General features: G+C 39.5%; 1 protein-coding gene across 1 annotated transcript in view; it reads right to left on the bottom strand.

The window, feature by feature from the left end:
* Positions 1-4,031: 4,031 nt before the first annotated feature.
* Positions 4,032-27,142, bottom strand: part of CHM (CHM Rab escort protein) — a 65,993-nt gene continuing 42,882 nt past the window's right edge. The window contains exons 10-15 of the mRNA XM_042479551.1: positions 24,581-24,685; positions 21,602-21,665; positions 21,047-21,143; positions 12,191-12,283; positions 7,776-7,945; positions 4,032-4,769 (exon numbers count right to left, since the gene is read on the bottom strand). Of these exons, the coding sequence (XP_042335485.1) occupies positions 4,578-4,769; positions 7,776-7,945; positions 12,191-12,283; positions 21,047-21,143; positions 21,602-21,665; positions 24,581-24,685 (721 nt within the window). The 3' untranslated portion in view covers positions 4,032-4,577. The remainder of the gene's footprint in view (positions 4,770-7,775; positions 7,946-12,190; positions 12,284-21,046; positions 21,144-21,601; positions 21,666-24,580; positions 24,686-27,142) is intronic.

The raw sequence follows: 27,142 nt of genomic DNA, 5'->3' as shown, positions 1-27,142 counted from the left end.
TGTAGGTCCTCCAGTTTGATTCTATGCTCAACCTCTCGCAGATGTTGACTACAGAGTTGTGCTGGAAGACCTTGTGAGATGTTATCTCAATTAAAAAAAATGTGTTTTTTATTTGTGGTTTTTCCATATTTACAGGAGTCTTGTGCTCTTAACCCCAGCAAATGTAGAGGGCCCACTGTATATATTGTATACAATCTTGTCCATGCTAAAAATACCCAGCTCCCTAAGTTGTATCTCATAAGGCTTGGTTTCTAGACCAATGATCATCTAGGTCTTCTACAGGACACTTTCCACCTTGTCAATATCTTTATGTAATTGTGGTGACCAGAACAAGACACAGTATGCCAGGTGGTCTAACCAAAGCTGAATAGAGTGGCACTACGACTTTCCTCCATCTAGACACTATCCTCCTATTGACACTCTTAGAAGTGGCAGTGGAGAAAACACAACCAATGGGATTTGATGGTAGGAGTAGATGAGTTGGACCACCCATTGGGGAGTTGCACGTCAAGTGATGTAGAGGGTCTTCAGGTCAAAGGATGTGCATTTGTGATTGAGAGCAACTGAGCAGCATAAAATAAGGCAAGAAGACAATTTCAACTTCTCTCATTCATGTACAACTTTGGTTGTAAAAAGTAGAAAAAATAATCTGGATTTTAAAAACCACCACCAGCAGCCATTCACTTTATATAAACCAGAGAAAGCACTGATGAACTCAAGCACTGATAAAGGTAACTCAGAATGGAGTTGACTTCTGTTAACCTCGGTGCACTGTTTTACCTCCATGCTTCCAATATTTGAAATAACAAAACAGAGTACAGGAATGAGCGCATGCATGTGCCAAGACATCATCCTGCTTCCACCTTCACAGCTATAACAAATCACTGAAATTATCTTGCAAGCAAACTTTTAATTTTCGTACAGCAGCAGTCATTTCCAAATTAAAAAAAATAAATAGAAAGAAAATGTCCAGGTAGAATTCTTGTTGCTAAAAGGTCTTGAGAACATTTAGACTCCTGTATTGATTTTGTAAACATTCAGATATAATGGAGCTACATTCATGCTTTCTGATTTATGCATAGGAACAGCAAAAGCAAATGAAAAGAGGCTGCTTCTCCGTTATCAACCATAAACAACAGCTTAATTGCAAGCATCACAGGAAAGCATGACATAAAAGCCAAAATGGATTTCAGACACAATGTTTGCATGGATACATTGTTTACCAGTGATACAGGCACACTTGTTTTATTATGCTGCAGAAATTTGTCATGTTTATATAGAACAAATTGTCTTTTGAGGCTCAAAGTCATCACTGAGGGAGACGCACACTGAACAGCTGAACTGTGGGAGCCAAGATTTAGCCATCTCCCTCGCAAATGGTAGATTGATCATTAATGGCATTATGTTTTATACTGAGCAGATGCATTTTACAACTTTGGCACAGCAAACTGGATTGTAGCTGAATTGTTATCTGGGTTTCACACAACAAAAATTGAGCCCTGCAACCTGAATTTGCCCATTAGACTCTATTTCCAAGATCTTTCACAATAGTGTATCTACACTATAGTTATAACAGTTTGATAATGGCTTTAACTGTCTTTAATCCTAGAATTCTACTCAGAATTCAACATTCCTCATCAAATGACTAATTCCTAGATTTTATAGGATGGAGCCAAGGCAGTAAAAACGGTATCAAACTACTACAAACTGTGCAGTATTGATAAATTCTCTATCAACTACAATGCATTATTGAAATGTTATCCATGTTATCCTTGGGTAAGATTCTTGCTCTCAGCCTTAGCTCTCTATCTGTAAAATGGGAATAGCAAGCTACCAAAGCAAAATCTCGTAGCTAGCAAACAAGACTGGAAAAGGCTGTTAAACCGTTATCCATTTTGACTTATCTATTCACATTTTATGACTCTCTAGCATGGAAACATTTTCTGTTCTTTTCTATGACATACACTCCTTTCATTCTTTGAAATGGTTCTTCATTGATAATTAAAAAGGCCAATTGACAGCAGATTTGTGACACTCCAGTGTAGGGATGGAATAATAGAGCCCTCCAGAGGTTTTTTGACTGCATCTACCAGCAGCCCTCAACAGTATGACTGATGGTAAGGAATGCTGGGCGATGAAGTCCAACACCTTCTGAAAGGCTTCAGGATTCTGACCCTTGTGATCAAGAGAGAGAATAATGGACAAGGCTATTTGGAAAAGAGCAGGTGCGAATCTTAATGGCTGAAGGCAAGCCCTCCATAGCCTGTCTCAATCTGCATCCCATGACTTTCTCCTATAGGTATGTAAATACTTTCAGCTGGATGCTGTAAAGATAAAAGCCTATTTTCCAGCCCAGGGTCAGCATCATACAACATTATAGAGTTGGAAGAGACCACAAGGGCCAATCCCCTGCCATGTAGAAAGACACAGTCAAAGCACTCCCAACATCCATCCAGCTTCTGATTAAAAACCACCAAAGGAGGAGACTCCACCACACTCTGAGATTCCACTGTTGAACAACTCTTACCACCAGGAAGCTCTTCTCAGTGTTGAGGTGGGATCTCTTTTCCTGTAGTTTGAATTCACTGCTCCGTGTCCCAGTCTATGGAGCAGCAGAAAACAAGCTTGCTCCATCCTTAATGACATCCCTTCAAATATTTAAACATGGCTATCATGTCACCCTTTAACCTTCTCCTCTCCAGGTTAAACATACCCAACTCTCTAAGCCGCTCATCATAGGGCATGGTTTCCAGATCTTTCCCCATGTTGGTTGCCCTCCTTGGACACACTCCAGCTTGTCAATATCCTTCTTGAAAGGCTTCAGAACTCCAGGGAGATGGTGTGAATACCTCAAGGAGCTGCACTGCTTTTGTTGTGAGGGCCGTACATGTACCCCTGCTATTGCACCACCACAACTCAGTTTTCAGGGTACTGAGAAAAATAACAAGAAGACAGCTAGAAGTTAAAAGCACCAAGACAGAGTATTCAGCTAAATTAAAAAGGATCTCAAGACACTTGTGAAGAATGGGAGGGGGCAAACTTTGGTTTGGGTCCTTTCAACTTTGAAGCTAACTCTGCTGCAGCCCCAAAATTGAAAGCCTAGTTGTCACAGACAGATTTAATGGGGCAATGTGTATCTGTGCACGCAGTGCCCTCAAAGGGATGCCTCCACAACACAACCCACCCTCCACAGCCACAGTCCCAACACCATGGCCAATATTTGGCTAGTTTCATTCCTCACGAATGAAAAGTCTTTGCATATTTGTTCCACATCGTGTCCTTCTGCTTATAAATCCATATTTATGAGCTGTAGTTACAAGTTTTTTTTTGACAAACAGTCCTTATTAAAAATGCATTTCAAATTATCCTCAATTTTAGATGTATCTGCCAAGAATAAGAGCAAAGTGAACTCTTTTCAGCTTAGTTTCTTCATTTAATTTTTTTTAAAGACAGTCACTCAAATGCTGATTCATTTGTAAAACTGTTATCTTAATCTTAAGATTTATACTTTTGAAAATTCACTTTATCCCTGAGGCCCTTTCCAACTTTATGATTCTATGATCCTTCCCCATAGGAGTGCAGGAACAGTGCCTGGAGGGATAACCATAAGACCTGATAGAACAGCTTTCTTCTTTATGCGCTTGGCACATGTGCAGGAAGTACATCAGGATCATCTGAGAAATGGGAAGACTACATTCATGTCAGGACCACATCCTATTTTTTTATTTGGCATTCCTAGCTAGTATGCAATTTGACCAGTCAGAAGGGTGACTGGCGATATGGCCGCACACTAGAATTGTTAAGAGTGCATGGAGCAGGCGAACAAAGAAGGTAAAGAACTGGGTTCTTCAGTTACGGGGAGATCCTGCCACAAAGATTGCAGTAGCACAGGCTATTAGTCACTCAGAATTTCAAGGAATAACCAGGTACAGTGTTTCTTAAACCATAAATATGAGTGATAAATATAGTCAAATTCTTCAATAAGATTAAAGGAGCGAGTCTTTACATTCTAAAGAGCTACCAGACAAACATTTCCAAGAAGGCAAGAATATCTATTTTATTGTATATTTCTAGCAAGCATATGACAGCGGAGCTTCAAAGCCACTTCTGTGACATTCTGCACAGCAAGCCAAAGAAAATGGAATAGTACCTGAATTCTTTCCTTCTGATGAAGATCTTCTGTGAGATCAACTAAAACCAGAATGCTGTTGGCCACTGCCTGCCCTCTAATCCACCCAAGTTGTTTTCTGAGAATGCAATTGGGGGTTTAATATCACTTTTAAAAGAAAATCAATCCAAACAAACCAAACAAACCATTGTGCTGCTGTTGAATTCAGTAAACCGCATGGAATGGGGGAACCTATTTACAAAACAGTAACATATATTTCCATGAGAAATAAACCAAGCATGTATTACATCTCAGCATGTGATGGTAGACAAAATCCTGTCCCATTTCAACTCATCTTTGTAATGTTCCAATGGAACCATATGACAAACTGTTGGTTATTCTTCTGAAATGACTGAACCTTAGTCAGAGTCTATCATGACTTGGATATAGTTATGGCCTTATCATCAATTCATTCCTCAGGGGGCCCTTCCTTCTCTTCGATGTTCTTCTCAGGTATATTCTCTGGCTTGTCTTCTGGTGGATTACCAAATCCAGGATCCTCTGGTTGAGAACCATCTCCATCATAGATTATATCTTCTGGATTTGGAGGTGGTGGGCAGAATTCTTCCTTGGGGAACATCTCTTGAAAAATAGCTTCAGCCTATTTGGAAGGTGGAGAAGGGTGGGAAAGAAAGAAAGAAAGATGCATTTGCTTAGTGGTTGAAGCCACAAACCAATCCACATCTACAAAGGAACCTCCACAAGGAACAGAAGTACAGGCCATGGTTACTTATATGCATCTAGCAGCCAGAGGGCTTGTCAGGAGTAAATATATCCTCTTGCAGGGTGCATATGGATATAAATTTTATTCTTTGCATTCTAATAAATGTGGTATTTCATGTCTTATTCCTGTTACTGATGTCACAGTCTACCAGGGTTACAGGCAGGAGTTTTGAAGCTCCAGTGATTCAGATCCAAGAATCTAGGAATCAAGGGCAATTATTTCTTGCCGTAGTCATACTGTCACAGCCTTACTCCTATTATTAGTTCTGACTAGAGGACAGCCATTGAATCAGATTGCACTGATGTGTGCTGTGAGTCAGCATTCAACAATTGATTCAGTAGAGCTACTCTGTTTGAAACTAACCCACAGGATTTCAGCCATGATCTTTCTGTTCACTCTGCCTTTCCCCCCCAAACTCAAGGCAGTTTATATATAAAAATAAGTACAACCCAGTGAAAAAAAAATCTGAAAAAAAAAACATCTTTAAAATAATATTAAACAACTAATAACAACAAAAACAATTTACAACACACAGGGTGGGGTATAAATACTGTAAATAAATGAATAATAAATAAAAGTTAGGTGTTATGCATTCATCCTATGCATCCTATCTTCTTACATGGAATTCAAGGTGACATATATGGGGTTCCCAAAAGGTCTCCTTTCCACGTACTAATCTGATGTATCACATGCCTTTAGATCACATCCTGGGAACCAGGAATTTTCATTCCTTTCCAAACAACTGCACAATAATATTACTAGCCTTTGCACTTCATACCTGCTTGTTATAATTCTTTAAACACCAAGGAAAACAGAGTAGTTTTGCATATTTTTGTCAATCTAAAGGTTTAGAGACTATAGAAAAGCACCATAGACACAATGTCACCAAAGCTGAGCATTTTTAAGCCCCCGGGATCTGAAAGGAAGAGATAGACAAAGGCTGTGCAGCATTCACAAGCAATGTAACATGTACAGTTTCACTTTGACAGCTGGCTACAAGTGTATAAAAGCATTTTAAGCCATGTCCCTCAGTCTGGGCATGCAAGGATAACTTTCTCAACTGCTGAAGCTCAGAAGGGAACAGTAACCATTAATTTTTAAATGACTCAGGCTACAGAGAATATATGCAAGAATTTAAAGCAGCTGCAGTTTTTTTTAAACAGACATTATCAATGGGCTTTTTAAGAAGAACAGCTGAGACAGCCCAAACTCTCACATCTGATCTGTATTTTCAAAGGCTAATAGTAGTCTTAATTTTGTTTTACAAGGCAATAATTTGCCAGTTAAGAGGATAAAAGAAGATCAAAGACTTCTAGGAAGCATAAGGCTTCTATGATATTAATAAATGATTTACAAAAAAAGTACAATAGCTTGAGGCAGCTGAAGTGGAATAGAGATGCATTTATTTCTAAAGAGGGGCTGGTATTAAGAAACCTTCCTTGGATTAGCTTGGAGCATTTCCTGGGGTGTGGGGCTTTTTTTTCCTCCCAGGAAAAGCATTTTTCTTGGGTGCGGGGAAGGTAATTTCTCTGGGAGCTTGGAAAAATTACCTTTCCATGCCTATCTGCATTCTGCCCACAAACTTTAACTGAGACTGGGGTACAGGAGCTCACCTCTTCTAGGACTCTTGAGGGCTGGCCTTCTGTCCTCTCCTCTTGGATTTTTAACTGTGCCCTTTCTTCATTTGGGTTTCAGTCAGTACAATGGCTTTAGTTACGATAAATGGGCCAGAATAAAGTATTGAGGCAGCAACACAGTGCAGATGATGGGAGTGCATCTCTTCCCATGGATAGTCCATGGGGAATGGACTTTCCCCACTCTGTCCAAGGGGACCATAGAAAGGTAAACCGTTGTCTGGGAATTAGAAAAATTACTCGTTCTGCTCAAGTTGTACAGCCTCTGAAAGAGTTGTTGTGTGGTCTAGATCAATACTTCTCAGACGATCTGATGTGGTGGCTGGCAATTATTTTGTTCTAAAGTGCCAGGAATTGGCACCATATTTGTGCCTATTATTTAGTTCCTGGAAACCTGCCAACAGCACCAGTCCGCACCAGTCCAGAAACCAGAATATTATAGAGCACTGGTTTAGATCAGGGTGGGAAAAGTGTGGGCTGTATGTGACCCCAACCCCCTTTTTCACACCCTCAAGCCCTCTGATCTTACCCAAAGCTGCCATATCTCCCAAGAGGTTAGAGTGGACGTTGCAACTTCCCCTTTAAGATGGCAACTGAGCAAATGACACCAAGAGAAGTTGTCCTGTCTCTTCTTGCGAGGCCTTGTGACATCCAAGTGCATTATACCAATGGCATTAAGAGCTGTGGGGCATCTCCATTAAATAGACAGTGGAGTTACTAATGGGCTGCACTGTTAAGAATTATGCTGAAGCCAAATCCAGAGAAGACAGGTGGTGTCTCATTGAAATAGTTTTTTGTCTATTTGTTCTGGATGGAGTTTTTGCTGCTCTCTTTTAAGGGTTAGACTTGCAGCTTCAGAACTTTTAAAAGATCCAGACCTTAACCCTGTCTGTGCAGAAGGTATCTGTGTGTCCAAAATTCCTTTTCTCAACTTTGTTTAGTGAGCTAGTGGTATTTAGACCTGCAGTCAATTGTATATGGAGACAAATTCAAGATGTTTGTGTTGACTATATACTTTCCTGCTTGGCTCAGGATCATGACACTTGATGGAGCACATTTTCCTTATGTCCCTGGCTGGATTTTTAAAAGAGATAAATTGTTTTTATAGATTCTGGGACTTGGAAAACTGACAGCTACTTAGAAGAAGAATTTAACAACAATGTCAAAGTGGATCAGAAGCACTTTGCTAGCATCGTTCCCCCTGTTACCAATGTTCAGTCAAGAGCTGAAAAATCTGAGATTTCCTTACCTGTTTGACTGCACAGTCATTCCCCAAAGCACTATCTGGCCCAGAACAAACATAGATATTGGAGGGTAAGTTGTCATATGAAGCCCTGTTTATATCAGATGAGTCTTTCATGTTGAAATAGACTGACCAGAGAATCTGAGGCTTTTGTCCTTCTCCTGCTCCTTTATCTCCTGAAATGATGAAAAAACCATTCGACTTATTAGTGTTCAGTTGCAAATTAGTCTTGTACAATCCAATGAAAGCGTTTAAAAAACAAACCATCTAATGTCAGGCCTTAGGATTTTCGAAGTGCTGATGCCCAGAGTATAGAATTGCCTCTGGATATATTTGCTTGGTACTGTATCTATTTCTGCTTGTTTCAGAGTCAAATTAAAACTACCACAATTTGAATTCTAAAACTGCCAATGTCATACTTATACTTTTTTTTAATAAATCCTTGGTGCAACCACATTTCGAATGACTAGGTACAGTTCAGTTTACCTGAAGCTAAAAAGGATATTGAAGAGGTGGAAAAGGGCAGAAGAGGGCACCCATCATGCCCAAGGGAGTGGAGAAATGTATCTATAAGAAAGAGCTTCAATTTTGGGAGCTGTTTAGCCTGGAAAAAGGTGAGTAAGGAGAGGCATGACAGAGGTGTATAGAATTATACACAATGCAGCGAAAGTAGATAAGGGAAAGCTTTTCTCCCTTTCTTACAATATTAGAATCTGGGGTCATCCGCTGAAACTAAATAGGAGATTCAGGACAGATAAAAGGAAGCACTTCTTCACACAGCACAGAGTTAAATGGTAGAATTCATAGTTAGAAGGTGACTGCCAACGTGGATGGATTTTAAAAAGGACTGGACGAATTCATGGGGAATGAGGCCATCTTACTAAACTGGGTGGCTACATATCACTTCCAGTATCTGAGGCAGCGTATCTCTGGGTATTAGCTGCCAGGGACTGCAAGATGGAGGGTGCAGTTGCCCTCAGGTCCTGCTGGTGAGCTTATTTATTTATTTAGAGTATTTATACCCTGCTCTTCAGCCACAAAGACTCTCAGAGCAGCTTACAGATTGTTTATTTGACAGTTCCCTGCCCTCAGATTTACAATCTAAAAACAAAGAAGTTTCCATTGGGCAAATGATTGACCACAATGCAAACAATAATAGAATCACAGAGCTGGAAGAAACCACAAGGGTCATCCTGTCCAACCCCATTCTGCCATGCAGGAACTCACAATCAAAAGCACCCCTGACAGATGGCCATCCAGCCTCTGTTTTAAAACCTGCAAAGAAGGAGACTCCATCATACTCCAAGGGAATGTGGACTAAATATGCTTGTGGTCTGATCCAACACGACTCCTATGTTCGTATGCAGTGGGCCGTTGGTATGTGTCGGGTTTGGTTCTACCAGGGTTTGATTCCAGAATTCCCACGGATATCAAAATCTGTGGATGCTCAAGTCCCATTCAATACAATGGCATAGTGAAATAGTGTCACTTATGTAAAACAGCAAAATCAAGGTTTGTTTTTTGGAACCATGAATAGCTGAATTTGAGGATAAAAAATCCGTGGATATGGAGGATGGCGCATAATTAAATAAGTTCAAGGTGCTGGAATTGACCATGAAGGCCCTGCCTAGACAGTTTAGGATTAGTCTATCTGAGGCAGTCCCTTCTTTGAAATGCTTTTATGAAACTGTGAAGGTTATCCTTCAAAGGCTCTTCTCTGGGTACCAACAACCACCCACATATGGTCATTTCAGATGGTCATTGACTGCAATGAAATGATTGATTGACTGTTCCCCAAACACAAGGATACTAGAGGTAGCTACCAAGAACTATCTACCCATATGACTGCCTTCTGTGGGGAGGTCCACCCAGCATCCTCATTACATTTTTATAGATGTTAGGCTCAGACCTTCATCTTCCAGCAGGTGTTTAATTTTAATTTGTTGCTTTTATTATTGGTCTCATTGCTGGTTTTAAAAATGGTTAAATTGGCTGACTTATTGTTCTGGTTGTTTTAATACAGTGTTTTGGGTGTTGCTATTTTAAATTATTCTGAAACATCTTAAGGGTATCTGCCATTTGTGTGGTATGTAAATCTACTATGTAAGTAAATAAAAAATATGATCAAACTGGGTTTCAGCCCTCAGTGTGTGTGCTGTCAACTTTTTCTTTGTTAATCTTTCCCTCCATATTGTTTTGTTTCATGCTGGTGGCAGAAAGATGTGGTGCTTGACTTTATGGAAGGAGTTCTTTTTAAAACGTTATTAAAAGTTCCTACTGCTCATATTTAAAAAAAAGTTACCTCTTCTTCATTTAGTCAGGAAAATGAATAGAGTCCTCTTCCTTCAGGTGACTTTGCTTCTCTGACCTGCCATGGCCCAGTGCTCACTTTATCTGGTGATTCATTTTCAATAACTCCAACAGTATTTGTTCTGACATTTTAATTAAAATACGACCACTACCTCATCTTGATGATAAAAAGGCCTATGTGTCAGTGAAAACTAGCTTCTCAGTGCCTCAATGCACCTGAGGACCCTTCTGATCACAGAGTTCCTCCAAAAGAATTTCAGGCAGCTTCCAAACAATACATCACTTCAAAACTAGATCACTTTAAGCATTAAGATTAATGTTAAGAAAGGAAAAAAAGCAAGAGAGGACAAGGGAACACTAAGCGGCACTCTAACCACTTTTTCCTATTTTTCAGATCTTTACAACATCACTTTTTTAAAAAGGTAAATTACAGGAGATATATTTGGAGCAACAGCAAATGGATTTTCAGCATTTATACGAAAGGTCTCTCTGGTCTGCTAATGGAAGAATAAAGCCTGCCTAAATAAAAACCGGAGATTATAGCTTGACCTACAGTATTGTTATTCTGTATGATGGAGAGTCCATGAAACTCCCAAACAATACCTCTTCATATGAAACTGAGCCGGTACAATTCTCACTAGAGGCCTGGAGAACATCCAAAATACACAGAATCCAAGTTCTTATCTGATGCAATCAGATGTATCACATGCATTTCCAACTTTGGATTTCCTATCCTTGGGGACGAACCATTACAGCTGGTGAATATGGATAATTTTAATTCCTAATATTAACAACAGTGGGTTTATTATTAATTTTAATGACTGGCTGTTTTATTTTTGTTACTGTTCCTTTTAACTGCTTTTAATCCAATTGTGACTTAAGATTTTTGGTGGTTAATCAAGTAAGCCACCTTTGGTCCCCCTTTTGTGCGAAAGATGGGATATAAATCAAATAGTCAAGCAATTCTTATTATTACTAATATGTTATGAAAGCACTGGAGAAATGCTAATTAATGTTAATATTATTATCGTTAACCAGGCCTAGCCCCAGAGGAAGATGAAAGGCCCTCCCTCCATCTTCATTGCTACCAACCTGGCCTTGGAGGGAAAGAAGAACCAGCAGTATCTGCTGGACTTGATCCCTTTCCCCAATTGCCATCCCCTTCTCCTTTTGTGTCATCTCTTTTTAGATTGTAAGCCGGAGGGCAGGGAACTGTCAAATTAACAATCGGTAAAACACTCTGAGAGCCTTTGCTTTCATCCTACCTAGGAAGGTGAATATTCCTTTATCTTCAAACTAACTTTCTGAACTCTGCTGGACACTAAAGGCTCCTCAGTGGGAATGTTGTGGGATTTTGTTTGAATCACTACCTGCTTATTATTCTAGATATCTTAGGAAATGTCTTCCTCCCAAAGGAGTTGAGAGCTACCAATGAGCCACATCTGGGAATCCTCCATTACAGATAGGTTGCCATAAGGAACAGGGTGCTTCCTGTTCTTTGATACTCTTTCCCATTGGAGATTTGCAAGGCAATTTTCCCCACTGTTTTTGAAAGGCGAAAATGTACCTTTTTAAAAATGCACCTTCAGAAAAGAAAATTAAGCATACTAATGTTTGCTACTGTTTTTCCTATTTGCATTAAGGGACTCTCTTCAGATAATAGAGAAGTAAGATTTTAGAAGTTTGGTTACCCATGAAACTCGGGACATGGCTACCTGTGGCACTCAGACGAGAGGCAGTGAGGCTCGGAAAGAGGATTATGACCGGTGCTTTTTAAAAAAACGTTCCATGTACATCATATAAAGAGTGGAAGATGAGTTACTGTAGGGTAGGACTACGGAAAACAGGATGAAATAGACTAATGACTGCTATGAGGGCCATTATGGTTCTGCTAACTTGTTGCTAAAATGAGAGCGAACAGTCACATCTAACTGCAATCATGCCACAGTAAATAGAGAGTGACAAACAGATAAGCAGGCGGGGGCTTTTAACCCAGCTTCTGACACCGACTGGGTATCAATCACCTTGGAAAGAGGAAAAGAGGAGTTGAAAGGGAAGACTGTGAAATGGTTTGATGTGTTTGATTTTTAATTTTATTTTAAATCCTTTACCTGTTTCTGTGGCTTCACTGAATAACTGCTCCACAGCAGGCTCTAAGTCTTCTTTAGCAGTTTTAACAGAAGAACAAGTTAAATGAACTAAATCTGTCAAAATTACAGAACAGAAAAGCAGTTAGGATGACTGACAACCTAAGCCTATATATTAAATATTGTTAAAGTGGACTATAATGCACTTTGGATGGGAAAGGGCAGAGCGAGAAATCCCAGTTAATATGCATCTAATCCTTAAAATATCTAGAATTATAAAATAAAACCTAATTAGGTACAAAATTTGGACACAATCATCGCAATATACAGTGGTCCCTTGGTCCCTCAGTAGGGCCAACCTGACATTTAGTGAATGAAGTATCTTGGGGTAACAGGAAGAACTGTCTAAAGGGAAAATACATCTATGGTAAGTCAGTATCTCCCCTTTCTTGTTTATCAGGCTACAGCAAGACAAAATCTGCTTCATTCCAAGTGGTTCAAAATGCTAACTCTCAGAACTCCACAACACTTGCCATTAAGATTTATTCTCCATCACATGGCAATCCTGTGACATTATCCTGCCAGTCTTCTTTTGGGGTGGAAATGAGCCAGTTTCTTGGGATAAGAGCTCTCAAGAACAATAACAGTGTGTGATAAACCTACTCATTACATGGGGGGGGGGGGGGAACCCATGGTCATGTGAATCCACCCTGAACTACATTTAAAATTGCACAGAGCATTGTAATTTAAAAGCACTTCCATCCCAGGTGACAACAATTAAAACAAGCCCCAGCAACAACTGAAATCAACTCAAGAGTAAAATTTCTTAACCACTATTTCAGCCATTAATATGGAAAATTAATCTTTCCTTTAAAAAAAAAAGACCTTCCATGAATAAAGTGAAAAATGAGGTATTTCTCTTATTTCCAATAAGAAAGTCTAAGCCAGGGGGAAATGTTTTGAAAATTAAGCCTAGCTAAAGTTGCCACAATGAAAACTAGAGACAGCTTCTATACCTTTAATAGGTGTGTAGGAAAGGGAATTTCAGGAGGAGTTGCTTGTTATCTGCTTGCATGACAATTAACACCTGCCAAAATTCTCTCTTCTGCAAAATTGCAGCTGGTCTGCCATATCTATGGATTCTTTATCTACAGATTCAACCACCCACAGCTTAAAAATATTATAAAAAGATAAAAATTCCAAAATGATTTGGGGGTCACCATTTTACTGTGACACTGTATATAGTGAGACATGAGCATCCATGGATTTTGGTACCCATGAAGGACCCTGGAACAAAACCCCAGCGGATAACAAGGGCCAACTGTATAAAAGGTATAGAAACCATCTTCATGTTTTAGTCTGGCAGCCCTAGGTCTGGCTACTGCCATCCCATGCTGTATCAATGTCCAGGCCAAACTACTATTATGTGTTGCACATGGGACAGACTTTGAAGTCTATTCAGAAGCTAGAATTAGCTTAGTATGGATGCTATTGTGGAAAATTTTGATGGAGATGTATTAGTCAGGACATATGTCACCACTTTTAACATGACTTCATTGGCATCCTGTCCCTGTCTGGGTAAAGTGCTAAGTAAGAGCTATCACCCTTCAAGCTTTACATGCCTCTCAATCTAGGTATTAAAAAAACCTCCAGGCAGATAGCAACTGGAAAAAGGATTTCTCTGTGATTATACCCCAAAGATGGGAATGCTTTCCTCTAAGGCAACGTGTCTAGAATCCATTTTAATAGGTTTAGGTGACAGTCCATAATATTTTTAAAAATTATATTGTCTTTACTTATATTGATCTTTTAAATTGTGGGCCGTTCAGAGTCCCAATTTTGAGGGGAAGGGGGGGCAAAGCAAGATATTATTATTATTAGTAGTAGTAGTATTAGTATTAGATAATAAATATTTTTCATTGTCTTCACTAACCATTTTACATGACAGGCAGGGGAAAAACAAGACCAAAAAAAAACTGAGTAGACTTTGACCGCAATCCAAAATCAACCCAAACCCTTGACATTAGGCGTCATTTCTTTTTCTTTTTAAAACTATTTTAACAATTTCATTGGTTGGTTTTCGGTTTGTGTTTTTAGAGAATGTATTTTAAAGTTTAACTCTTATCGTTTTCTATAAACTATTCCTCCAATGTGTCCTGAGAATTTTTAGTTATAAAAAGATGGGAACGAAAAGTTTCAAACATATAAATAAGCAAATAAATCAGTGGGAGAGGAGAAGGAAATAGAGAAGAAAGTGATAGATTTTGTTGTCATGCAATGTATTTTCTGTTCAAACCACCATCATTAAATTCCACTTTCCAGTTACCTGATGAACTCTGAATTGACTATTATGGGTCAAAGTCTGACTGGTGCATATTTTAAAAATTGTATTTAATTGACTTGGCCCTAGCTGCATCAGTTACCAGCGGTTGCCAAGTTCTGTCTCTGAGTTGTTCTTCCAGCATGGCAAAGACAACAAATATGCTTTAACAATTCCATCATTATGGCTTCATTGTACAGAGTAAAGAGAAGGGGTTTGGTTACCCATGGCTGATTATGTGGCTGTTATCTATGTTGCGTGATCCAAGATAAGATGTAACCAAGGTCAGATGGGAATGGGACCCAAGAACAGATATATTTGCCTACTCAGAATTACAGAAAATGTAAGATCAGTCAACGGCCTTTTTCATGACAGGCGGAAAAACCAACACACACACACATACACAAAACTGAATACACTTTGACCACAATCCAGATACAATTATAGTGCTAATTTAATTCTGTTAATATGCTGGTTTTGAAGTTATAACCCTTGACAGCCTGGGGCCCAATTATCTTATGGAATCTCAACCCCATATAGGTCCATCAACACAAGACCTTCCCAAGAAGTCCTATTTAAGATTCTGTTTCAAAGCAAGACAGGGCTAGCTTCCATAAAACCGGATCTTCTTGGTGGCAACCCCAACGCTCTGGAATACTATTCCAATAGAAAGAGAAGACTAAAGTATCTGTCTTGGTTATAAGGGGGAGAAATCATATTAACGTATTGCTTGCATTAGGCCAGTCTAAAATGTCCCTTCTAGTTTATTTAAGAAAAGTCTTATGCTAATATGGATGTTCTTAGCAACATAAACCCATCTTCTTCCCAGTTCTCTTTTTAGAAACCAATTGCAATTTCATAAAACCTTGGACTATTGATCTGGTGCTTTGTACTTTTCTATTTCCCCCTCTCCATTGTTTGACTGATGCTTTCATCTGTTTAATACTGCTCTTTGATACTGTTTTAGTTTTTCCATGCTGATGTGAAAAATGCACAAAGACAACATATTTAAAATAAACAGAGACCTGAGAGAATGCTTAGAATTATGGGGGTAGGGAGATTTTTACAAGTCCTTAATGAAATCTACCAATCCCATGACTGACTTATCACATACATAAGCACCTCAAGACATCTTTTAAAACCCTCAAAATGAAACAAAACAAAACACATTAGCAAAGCAAGCCACCATTAAATGTAAAGATCCAGGCCTACTCCAAGCCTCCTGTAATTTGAAAATTAAAATAACTATGGCAAATAACATTAGTAGGATTTAACTTTTCCTGACAGCTATAGCCTTTATTTAGAGTTTAGTTTCACCTAATGTTCATTCTACTCCTAACATTTTCAAGGAAAAACAACAACAGCACCAATGATTCCACCGTAAGAGCATTTAAAAAAAAAAAAGCCACATATTTTTCAAATCTAGGATGGCTGGTTCTATGTAGAAAGGTTGGTGGGGAAAATATATGGTTACCAGAATCCCCAACCAGCTTAGCAAGTGACCAGGCTGAAATGAAGCATCTCAAAATAAGCACGTAAATGTCTGGATGGGGAAGAAAATGTCTCTGGTCAGGGATGGACAAGGAGGCTTCTGCTTTCTTCCAAAATAAATTTGGATCCCTTCAATTACCCTACTGGACAATGAAATCCTTCTATTTCTATTATGTTGGATGCAGCCATTCAAAGTAAAACCATTCCCATCTCACCTCGCAAAGGGGGAATAAAGAAGGAAAGTTTAATTTGCACATTAGAACGTACCTACAGTACATCCAGCAGTATCCCCTTTACACTTATTCACCCTTTTTTCTAAACCGGAAGGGACACAACCAGCATCACAAGGCTACAGGGCTGAGTTACCTGTCTCATGTTCTTCCATGAACAAGTGACACTGGCTGGGATCATGAGCATCCCAGTTCCGCCTTCATGATCTCAAATGGCAAGAGATGCCACCAGGATAGTGATGTTGTTAGTACAGCTTTGCAAATAGTCTCAATGTAATTACTAGCTGGCAAAAATGTTTGGTAGTCTGCCAATGGAGGGGAGAGATGGAGAAATCTGTGCCCTTTGCAGCAGCCGCCTGCATTTTTATCCTGGATGCAGAGGAAGGACTCCCACCCTTTCTCTGATAGTCTGCTCATTCACCTGCACAGAGTTCCTTATGACAAGATTATCTTTAAATTTCAAGGCTACGTTAGCATTTACTGCAATACATGGGGGACAGAGCACAAGATAATGGCTAAATGGACCTCTCCTGTCTTCCAAGGAACTGGCATTGGTGGTATTGGAACTGGTACTTCCAAAGCAAGAACTACAAAGGTGAGTGAGAAAAATGGGGGCACCATGCTGCTCATCCGGTCACAGAAAATAAAGTGGTAGCAGTCGCGACAACTATTCCTGTTTGACTTCTCTCAATACCCTGCCACTAAAATATATCCTAAGGAACAACTCAAGTGTATGAACTCCAAGGCCTGGTGGGTATTTGACTACAGTAATCTCTCAGAGTTTGGGGAAGTTACATTTAGTGACCACAACTTCCAGAACCCTCCAGCAACGTGGTTGAGAGACTCTGGTACTTGCAATCCAAAGCAAGAACTTTCCCAAACTCTCCTATTCAAACTGAATGCTATGCTCATGACAGTAAAACTACAGCCACATGTGTTAAGTGCAAGCAACTTGCCCGTAAAATGGAAGGCTATATTAACTTGTTGGGGGGGGGGAATATTTTGAAAGTAGTCGTAACCAGATGGGGCAAACAGGGCACAAAGGAATGTGATGGGGTTTACCCTCCATTTGGCAATGCAGCTGCTTACTTATTCACTAGAATAAAAGCAGAGCATTAAAATCTCACAGATTGGGGCTTCCTGTGGTGCCTTATAATAGAGTTTTTAAAGATTCAGATAACCATCTGTCATTTTAATGAATGAGCATTTGCCGTCCAATTGACCTGAAGTGTAAATACATAATTATAACCTTTCTACAAAAGCTTATTAAAGTTATTTTTAATAACGATGCACAGAAAACAACAACAACAACCCTACAACTGTGCAAGCAGCAACGACAGTGGCTTCTCAAACTAAAGGAAAACTTTCCAGATTGCAGTGTTTGTGCTGGGCCTCATTTTAAAATAAATGGTTCCATTCATGGGTTTTCTGAGTCAGGACAGCGTGGGAAATTCACATTGTGTCTCTAAGCTCCTGATACCAAGTCAGAGTCCCGCTGCTGCCTGCCACCAAGGACCACTGACACAAGTCCGCAACCAGAGACGGCTTAACAAAGGGCTGGAGTCAAGCCTGAGGGGAGGACTGTCAGTCTCTGCAAACATATACAGGACAGCACATCTGCTGAAAGATATGAAGCTTGAAGCTCATCTTCCATATCAATGTTTGCCACAATGAACAAGCACACTGGAATAGGGACTTTCTTTGCCTCAGTCCGGTTCAGTTGCAGACAAAAACGTGGTCCAGACCTTTGCTTGGGTCTTGTGAAACAGGGTCTTAATGTACACAGGAGAATTCAGAAAGAAACTGGGCAGATATTTCTAGAGTAAGCAGTAGCATCCAGCAGAAGTACATTGTAAAATAAATCAATCCCACAATAAACCAAATGAGGGTTGCAAATTTTCACTACTTTGTCCTCACATGCTAGAATGGACAACTGCAGCAGTTTTTCCTGTAGTATGTCAGAAGAGAATGAATATTCCTCTGATATAGTCTTCCCATATTTCTATATTCCAAACTGTGGTGGAGGGATTGTTCTGCCTAGTAAAACATGTGAGGTTTCAACATGGAAAAAAAATTCCTGCACAGGAAAAGGTCTTCTGCACAGAATAGTGGGTTTTTCTCCTGCATAGGCTTCTTCTGTACAGGAAACTGTTTTCTGCACAGAATTTTAATATGCATGCAAAAATAAAATTAAAATAAAATAAAATCACATGTGTTTTTCTAAACAAAGTAATTCCTTCCCAACATTCCAGAATGTCAGGATGTTATTGTTTCTAATTTATCGCGACCAGATAATAGGAATTTCTTGGCAACATTTGTTCAGAGAGAGTTTGCCCTTGCCCTTCTTTGAGGCTGAGATAGTATGGCTTCCCCATGGCTGAGCAGGAATTTGAACCTGGGTCTCCAGAGTCACAGTACAACACTCAAGCCGTACTAGTAAGAAAATTCATCCTAATGAGGTTTCATGACCATTTGGAAACCTGTTTTTTGACCTGGGAACATGTAATAATGGATATTTGTTCCATTCTTAGACCACTATTAATCAAATTGGTACTTTAAAATTTCCCCAGAAAATGTGCTCATTTTATACATGCCTCTCAGTTTTCCCAGACTTCAACGTATCCATTTACATTTATTCTCCCTGAGAAAGATTTGTTCATTTTCTAAATAATCAGCATTTTAAAAACTACATTAATATGCATTTTATTTCTTCAAATTATTATTCTTTGGTTGCAACTCCCAGCATTCCTCATCACTGATTATTTTGGCTAAATATTCCCACTTTTGCTCCACATATATCCATTTTCCTTGTCTATTGATTAAATATACTGTAAGTAACTAGGTGGCTGACCAGTGAGACTCAGCATAATGAATAAGACTAACATTCTTCAGTTTAACAGTTTGGCTTATGAATCACAGTAACAACTTAGTGGCCAACACTAAGTGACAACCTTGGCTTCTAGGTTTTATTTCAAACCCCATATATGCAATGGAGGCTCAACCAAACCAAGTTGAACCTATCTCAGTTTGATCATTACTTTATTTACATTAACCTTTCTAGCAGCAAACTCAGATAGCTAAAAACACACAGGATTAGGCCAAAACAGGGCCATCAAGACACAAGTATGAGGTTTCAGCATACTTGTGAAAACTATAAAATTCACCAAAACAGAACTAATCTCTCTTGTTTAAAAAAATTCAATATTTTTTTCCTTTGATGGAGATCCTTCCCTGCAGAAAGCTCACTGAGGACTGAAGCTGCCCAGTAATCCCAGTACAAAAAAGAAATATCAGAAAACAGAACTGGGAATTCGAAGGCTTTCATGGCCAGCATCCATAGTTTTTTGTGGGTTTTTCGGGCTATGTGGCCATGTTCTAGCAGAGTTTCTTTCTGACGTTTAGCCAGCATCTGTGGCTGGCATCTTCAGAGAAATGGGAATGATGGGTAGCATATGCAGAAGGATTATGTGGCTATATTTTTAAGCAACTTTTAAATAATACAGATTATTAAACATATGTAGACTACAATGCGGTACACTATTTATAGTACGTTAATATCCCAATGTAAAATCAAGTTGAATGTACATAAGATAAGACCACATCTACCGTAGATTCCACTTAAAGATTATTATTTGGTCTTTTACACTATCCTTCTAGGATCCATGGTCTAATTGTTTGCACTGCTGCTTAGTTTCAAGATTTTAAAAATCAATCAAATTATTCCACTGTGGTATTCAAATCCCAGCCTCCCACTTAACATTTCTATTACTATTGTTGCAAGCACAGCATAAGCACAATGGCCTGAGACTGCATGACATCCCAGCACAATGCATACTGTTGCGATGACAGCCTCTCACAGAGTAGTGTTCACTTTATTCCTCACTGTTAGTTGCCAAATCAGGAATTTGTAAGGCTGAGATATTAGCTGCACCACCGTCAACTTTTTAAGTCTATCACACATAGAATGTTTGCTTGTAAATGTTCAGTTAACGACGGGAGGCAAATGCACAGTTATTACATTATTTTGGAAAGTATTTGTTCAACGTTTTAAAATCTGTATTTAAATGCTAATCTTTTAAAAACAGCAACAACACAACAAACAATCACAGAACCTTGTAAAAACGTGATTTCTCCATCAGAATGTCTCAAGCCGCCTTTCTCCAGAAAGAACTTTGTTAATCTGAAAAGTATGTACTTCATAGTTTTTAAAACTCTGTACAAAAATCAAAGTTTTACTGCTGTAATGACAAGATTCCATTTCCTTTAATCAATCTGATGTAAACATCTATATTAATCTCATGTATTGATCTCGTATTCTACTTTCAGCCAGATCTTCAGTTTGGGCTCAACAGTAATAGATGGGAGGCTATGGAGAGTGGTGCAAAGAAGAGACTACACCAGTGGGCAACTGTACCCTTCCAGGTGTTGTTGGACTACAACTTCCATAGTCTCTTACCACTGGAGACACTTCCTAGAGCTGTAAACAAAAGCACTTAGAGAGAAACAACGGAACACCTGCACACACAGAGGAATTGACGGCAGCAGGTTATAGTGGCCACTCATCCTTGAATGTGTGTGTAATGTGTGCCTAGATATTAGCATCTCCTTTTCACACCAGTATAAGCTACCAAATATGCCTGGTTGCAGTTTTATGTTTCTATGGGTTAGTGATGTAGGGTATTCTTCTTTCTTACTGAGAGTAGCAAAGTATTTATGATGAATGGTTCTAGCAAGGTTAGATCAATTCAAATGAGAAAGGAGAGTCAAAAGATACTTCAGCCACTACCTTTCTTGCTTTACACAGAACAGAAGAACAAAGTCAAAGCAACAAGTACTCACATGTGTTTTTCATGCATGTCATGGCTGAAGAACAGAGTTCTATGAGGCAAATGGGTGGCTGACCTAATTTTATAGGTGGGATGGTCAAAATGGAAATCTAGAAAGAAGAAAGAATGGATTACCTGGGGAGCCCATCTAGTACATTTGGACGTGCAATGATACAAGAACTTTTGGGTCTCTCTAGCATGTTTTTCAAATTTCAAACTAATGTTTGCCAAAACACCACTGAGAACATGCAGCTTTTTTTATTTAACCCCAGCAGGATTTGCCCCCGATGCATAATGGGACACAATGGCATTGCTATTATGCATACTGGTAAAACTCTTCATTTCCTTTTCATTTTAATCAGTTTTAAAGGAGACAAAAGCATGACCAACTTAATCTGGGTCCAATCCACAAATTGTACTTGTTCTCAAGTGTTAGATTCATTTGTCAAGCAATTATCTTTGGTGGTCATTTGTTTGAATCCTAAGTATTTGAATATTAAAATCTTCCTGTTGCAAATAGCAGCTGTTCAAGGGGAATTACTAATCAGTATTGAATAGAGGGTCTCACCTGTTGATCTGAGCCTGATTTCAGTATTGATCCATCAGTAATGAGAATTGCTCGGGAGATTTGCCTGTAAGTAAATAAAGTACATATGAGCCACAATGAAACAAAAAAAGAGGGAAGCCATATGGACTCAGACTTTTTCAAAAAGCAATACTATTTATTATGAGAAGCTAATATTTCATTCTTACTAGCCTTGCGAGGGATCTCTGGTCCCCCTCATGCTTTTGCCTGAGCTGATGAGATTCCTTGAGAAGAGATTCCACCTCAATACTAGGATGAACCTCCTGACAGTAAGAGTTGTTCGAAGGTGGAACACGCTCCCTCGAAGTATGTTGTAATCTCCTTCCTTGAAGGTTTTAAAACAGAGTCTGGATGGCCATCTATCGAGGATGCTTTGACTGTGTATTCCTGCATAGCAGTGAGTTGGTCTGGATGGTCATGGAGGTCTCTTCCAACTTTATGATTCTATGAACTTGTGACCACCATCCATTCTTGGCAACACAAAGGGACATTAAGGCATGTGAAATGAGAGAGTTGGAGTACATAGTCTCCAACATCTGACAGATACAAGCCAGGATATGTGTACCCAGGCAACACCAGAGTGTGAGCAAGATGCCAAAAGGTATTACCGAGAAATAATATATGAACAAGAAGAGGCTGCAGTGCTTCTCTCCTCCTCCTCCTGCTGAATTAATTGAGTGCAAACTATTTTTGCAGTTTGGAGTCAGTTTGCAGCAACTGAAATAAACTGAGGACAAAGGGGTAAGTAGGAGGAGAATAGAAAAACTGGGACATTTTAAAATCAGATGAAAAAGTGGAACAGAGGGTTAAATGGGACTATCCCAGCCAAATCAGACATTTGGAGAATATACTGAATGGGAGATATCTCAAGAGCAATTAAAGAAGCTGGTTGTTAATAACAAAATCCAACACTGTTAAAATATAATCCAAGCAGTAGCACTGTTAGGTTTGAAGAGGGCTGGATGAAGCCATGCAGGATACAGAATGTTATCCTACCAATACTCATTTAGAGATGGAGTCAGCATGTCACTATGTTCATTTTTCTTAAAAGTAATTTCCAAAGCTCTGTCATATTTTCTTGTTAACCTACCATGCACGGAAAGAAGCAGCTAAAGAGTACCAATTCCTGTTTCATCTCATCAAAATAATGTGTGAAGCTGCCCCAAGTTCAAGTGAAAACTTAACTTTCTGTGAACTGAGACACTGAAGTGAAAGTAAAAGGAAGGGGGATGGATCACACTTCTAATTACCTTGTTTTGGTTATACTGCCTTGTGAAGCATCTAGTATTGGCCATTGAGAGAAAGGGAGACAGGAGACTGGGCCAAATAGACCATTGGCTTGACCCTCAGCAGCACTATGGCAGCCTTTTAATGTTCTTAAACCACTATTAACAGGCTAATAATTGCCTCAGCAAAGGTTAATGGTCTAAATGAAGCAAAGTCAGGGAGCAGGGCTGAGGTGGGAGTGTGGGTGTAAAATACAGGATGATCCATGCATCAAGACACATCCGAGATATTCTCCTGGGCTACTTGTCCTGCATCGGAACAAGGACACAGAAGCCACAAAGAACACTGATGTGATATAAAAAGACAATGATACACAAGGGAGGGAGGTGACAGATATAGGATCTTGATTGGAAAAACAACAGATGACTATTCCCTGGTTACATTCCTCACAAAATACTGGTATTTGTTTCCTCTCCAGGTAAGAGAAAATTGGGTTTTGAACTTAGAGAACCAAACCAGATGATATGTGGGAGATTGGATTTCCTGATGTCTTTTTCAAAGTTGAAAACCAGCTGCCAAAAAGGGTGGAGGAGAGAGTATTTAACCTTTCTACCACTCAGTTTCACTGGCTGAAATTGCAGGCATGTACACACGGCAATAGCCTCACTGAGAGGGGGAAAGACAGCTATGCTATGAATATTTACCTCATCACCTTAAATCACATCCCCACTCAAAGCAGAGCGAAGAGCAGCCCAGAGAAAGCTATGTGTATGTACGTCTATCTGGGGAAATGGCATGTGGAAAAGACAGGGAAAGACGGGGTTCAACTGCCTTCCATTTCCCCAGTGTTGCTCTGCACTTTGCTTATGATTTGAGAAAGACATCAGGATGCTAATCACCTATGTTATGTCTTGGCTCAGCTCCAACCTTTGTGTGAACACTCAAATACAAGCTGAGTCTCATGTGATGTGGCCTTATCCACATGCAGTTCCCTTACAGCAGTGCTATTGCAAGCAGGGATCTGTGGACCAGTGCTGGCCCCTAAGCCATTGGCTGCTGGTCCATGGCAAATTTCCAGGAAAGAAAGAAATAACTGCACCCAATGGACACCAATTTAGTACCAGTCACTGGTACACTGGAAAAGAATAACTGCCATTCCCCCACATAAGATAGCATGAGAAGAACTGCCTTAGAGGATGAAAGAGAATTTAATATTGTAATTGACTTTACAAGAGCTCAGCAAAGTTACTGTTTGGACCACAATGCCCAGAATCCCCCAGCTAGCATAGCAAAAGTACCAGAAGTGGGAATTGTGAGGATCATAGTATTAAAAAAGGAACATTGTCCAGCCAGCAGACACCACCTGGTTCTTTCAATACAATTGTGTCTGACTTTCAAAGGTGAAGACAGCACATAACACAGAGGGAAGTGCCACATCTCACATGAGTACCAGTGGAAGGAACGGAATTGCCAGTGCTTACACTGCACTAATTTTACCACAATCCAAATGGCTGAATGTGAGAACTGCTGAGACAGGATGGGCAGCTGAAATCTTTATGGGTGACAGAAAGGCATAAACACAATTTTATTTATTAAGCTGCAATCCTAGATTCAACCCTGTCGATCTCAACAAACTACACTGACTTCTGGTAAATGATGATGATGACGATGCTTCCGTGTGGACACCAACAAGAGATGCTGTTAGTTATTCCCCCCTCCTTCCTTGATACCTACCTGTAAGACACATGTGCACATATTTCCTCTGAAAGGTAACTGTCTTCCACAACAAAGTAGTTGGCACTTATTCTCTGACCAAAATGATCTATAACAGCTTTACACCTTTTAAAAAAGAAGACAAAAAGACATGGCATAATTAGCAAAATGTCATTTTACTATTAGTCATATTTATGAAGAGCCCGTCTTCCCACTGCCTAAAGCAAGAGGAGAAGCTTTGAGAGAAAGACAAATAGGCTCTATGGATAGCAGCACAGATTGCACAAAGCATCTGGTGTTACTCTTCACAGAACCAGGAAAGTCCAAATACCTGGCTCTGGTGTTGAGGTGTACAGGGAGGCCAACTTGTCACAACAAACACAGACATCTGCCCAGGGCACCCAACACACAAGGCCTTCTTCCAAGGATCCCTTAAAGCAAAGTATTTGGAGTAGGACCAACTCTAAAAACCTGCATGCCAATTGTTACTCTATTGCAAGTCTACATGCGTGCCGTCATCAGTGAAGGCTCCTTTCTGGATTCTTCCCTCATTTGAGATAAGGTGAAGGCCAAATGGTGAGACTCCCTTCTAGTGACCCAACATCTGTGGTGGCTCTGCCAAGCGACAATAATTTTGATCATCTAGGTCTTGGAAGTTTTTAAAACATTCTATTATACATATGCCATTTGCAGTTTATACTTTTAATTATGTTTTGTGTAATTCTGTACCCTTCTTCTTGTAACCTTCACTGTCTGAAAGAAGAGTGGAACATGAACACAGAAATACAAAAGAGACACATAACAAAATGTTGCAGTGGGGAACATAGGCAGGCAGGGCCCTCCTCTTCTATTCCAATTTGCATCCCACTCAAGTTTTCTATTTTTCTTCCCTAGTCTATCAGCAGTCGTGGTCAGTGAACAATTTCTGTCCTCGGCACAGTGTTTTCCGTTCCTTCCCTAACCTTTCTTTCTCGTGATTTCTTGTATCGCTGCACACTTCAAATGGTGCTGAGATCTCCCTCTTGTGTCTGGCTTGTGCTCTTTTCGCTACATAAGCAAATGTAATCATTAAAACAAATTATATTAGTTAAAGGTAATGTAAATGGAGCTGAATGGAAAACTGAAGACACGCAGGGCATCTATGTGGCTTGCAATGCAAAAGTATTCTTCTTATTTACCCACGCCAATCTGGATTCATTCTGAAGTTGCTCCCATTCAAACGCTGCTAACAAAACAAGCTGATCCAGCTGGCACGGAGCGTATCTAATTATAACCTTTGCTATTGTTTGTGAAACAATTTCTCCCCTCTCTCTGAACATTCTGGTGGGAGGGGGGAAAAGGTTGATTAAATGTCACATTGAGCATTCAAAAGGAAGCTCTCTCTCTCACACCACACTAAGCAGACAACTCGCTTTTTATTATTATTTTCCTGACTTGTTATGGCTAGCACTCAGCCGTTTGTTAAGCTCTTGCCCCAAAACCAGAGGCAGAGAGAGAAAGCGAGGGAATGCACACATGCCTTTTAATACCAGTTTCTACTTTTCCGTCAAAAAAAGGATGATCAGCAGAAGACTTCTTTCAAGTGCCATGTTCAAATAAGGAAAACACTTATGCAATGACATTATCAGGTCTCTGTCATCTGATATGTGTTAGGACAATGAATCACACAGAACCCTCCATTGACCTTCTTCAATGTGTCTAGATAAAAGGATGAAAATTAGAATCCATCTCCTTGCCAAGTGCCACCAGTTATAAATGTACTTTATAGGGCTCATTATCCAAACTAATGGACTAAGGGCGACATCCTTGAAATGGACTTACCAGCACTGACAAAGCCAGTATGCAATATTTCAGGAAAGATATGTAAATTACAGTGTTTGCTATATCTTTTTTTTATTATGGAAATATAAATTTACATTTGTCACATCTTTTCAGTTGGGGCCGGGACTGTTTCACTGAAAACGCACTTAAAACTGTACTCCAAGTAAAACACGAGCAATTATTTTTAATGTAACTCCCACTCAAAATATACAGATGTAAATTAAAATACCTTAAATCTTATCAAGTGAAGCTGCATAAGCAAGATCTACATGGCATAAAGGAACAGTGAGGCAAAATTAAAAAAGGAAAGGAAGCTAATAGGGAGGGAAATTCAATTTTCATTCCCCTAAAGGCAAAAGTCATGAAGAGATTCTCATTTGTGAAGAAAGCTGACAACAAATTTGATGGCTATCCAAAAGCATTAGGAAAAAAACTTCTTATTTTAACTAAAAGAGGTATGTGTCTGTAAATTTTGCTTTTCTTCAGTTTCCCCCCTCAGCATTCTTTTTTTCAAGATATAAAAGCAGAAAACACACTTGGTGGAGGACATAAACATCATCTATAACAATTCAGAGCTCTGTGACTTGGAGAGATAAATATGAGATGGAGACACTTAAGTCTATCCAGCAACTATATGCCTGACTCAACAGTTTCTTATGACCATGGAAACTCCAACACTGAAAGCTGCCTTACCCTGTCTGAGTCAAATCATTGGCCCAGATAGTTCAGCACTGTCTGCCCCAGCATCCCCCAACTTGATGT

The sequence above is a fragment of the Sceloporus undulatus genome, chromosome 7, assembly GCF_019175285.1.
Source record: "Sceloporus undulatus isolate JIND9_A2432 ecotype Alabama chromosome 7, SceUnd_v1.1, whole genome shotgun sequence".
NCBI classification, from domain to species: Eukaryota; Metazoa; Chordata; class Lepidosauria; order Squamata; family Phrynosomatidae; genus Sceloporus; species Sceloporus undulatus.
Note: the sequence above shows the minus strand (reverse complement) of the source record. Positions and strands in the feature narration are given on the sequence as shown.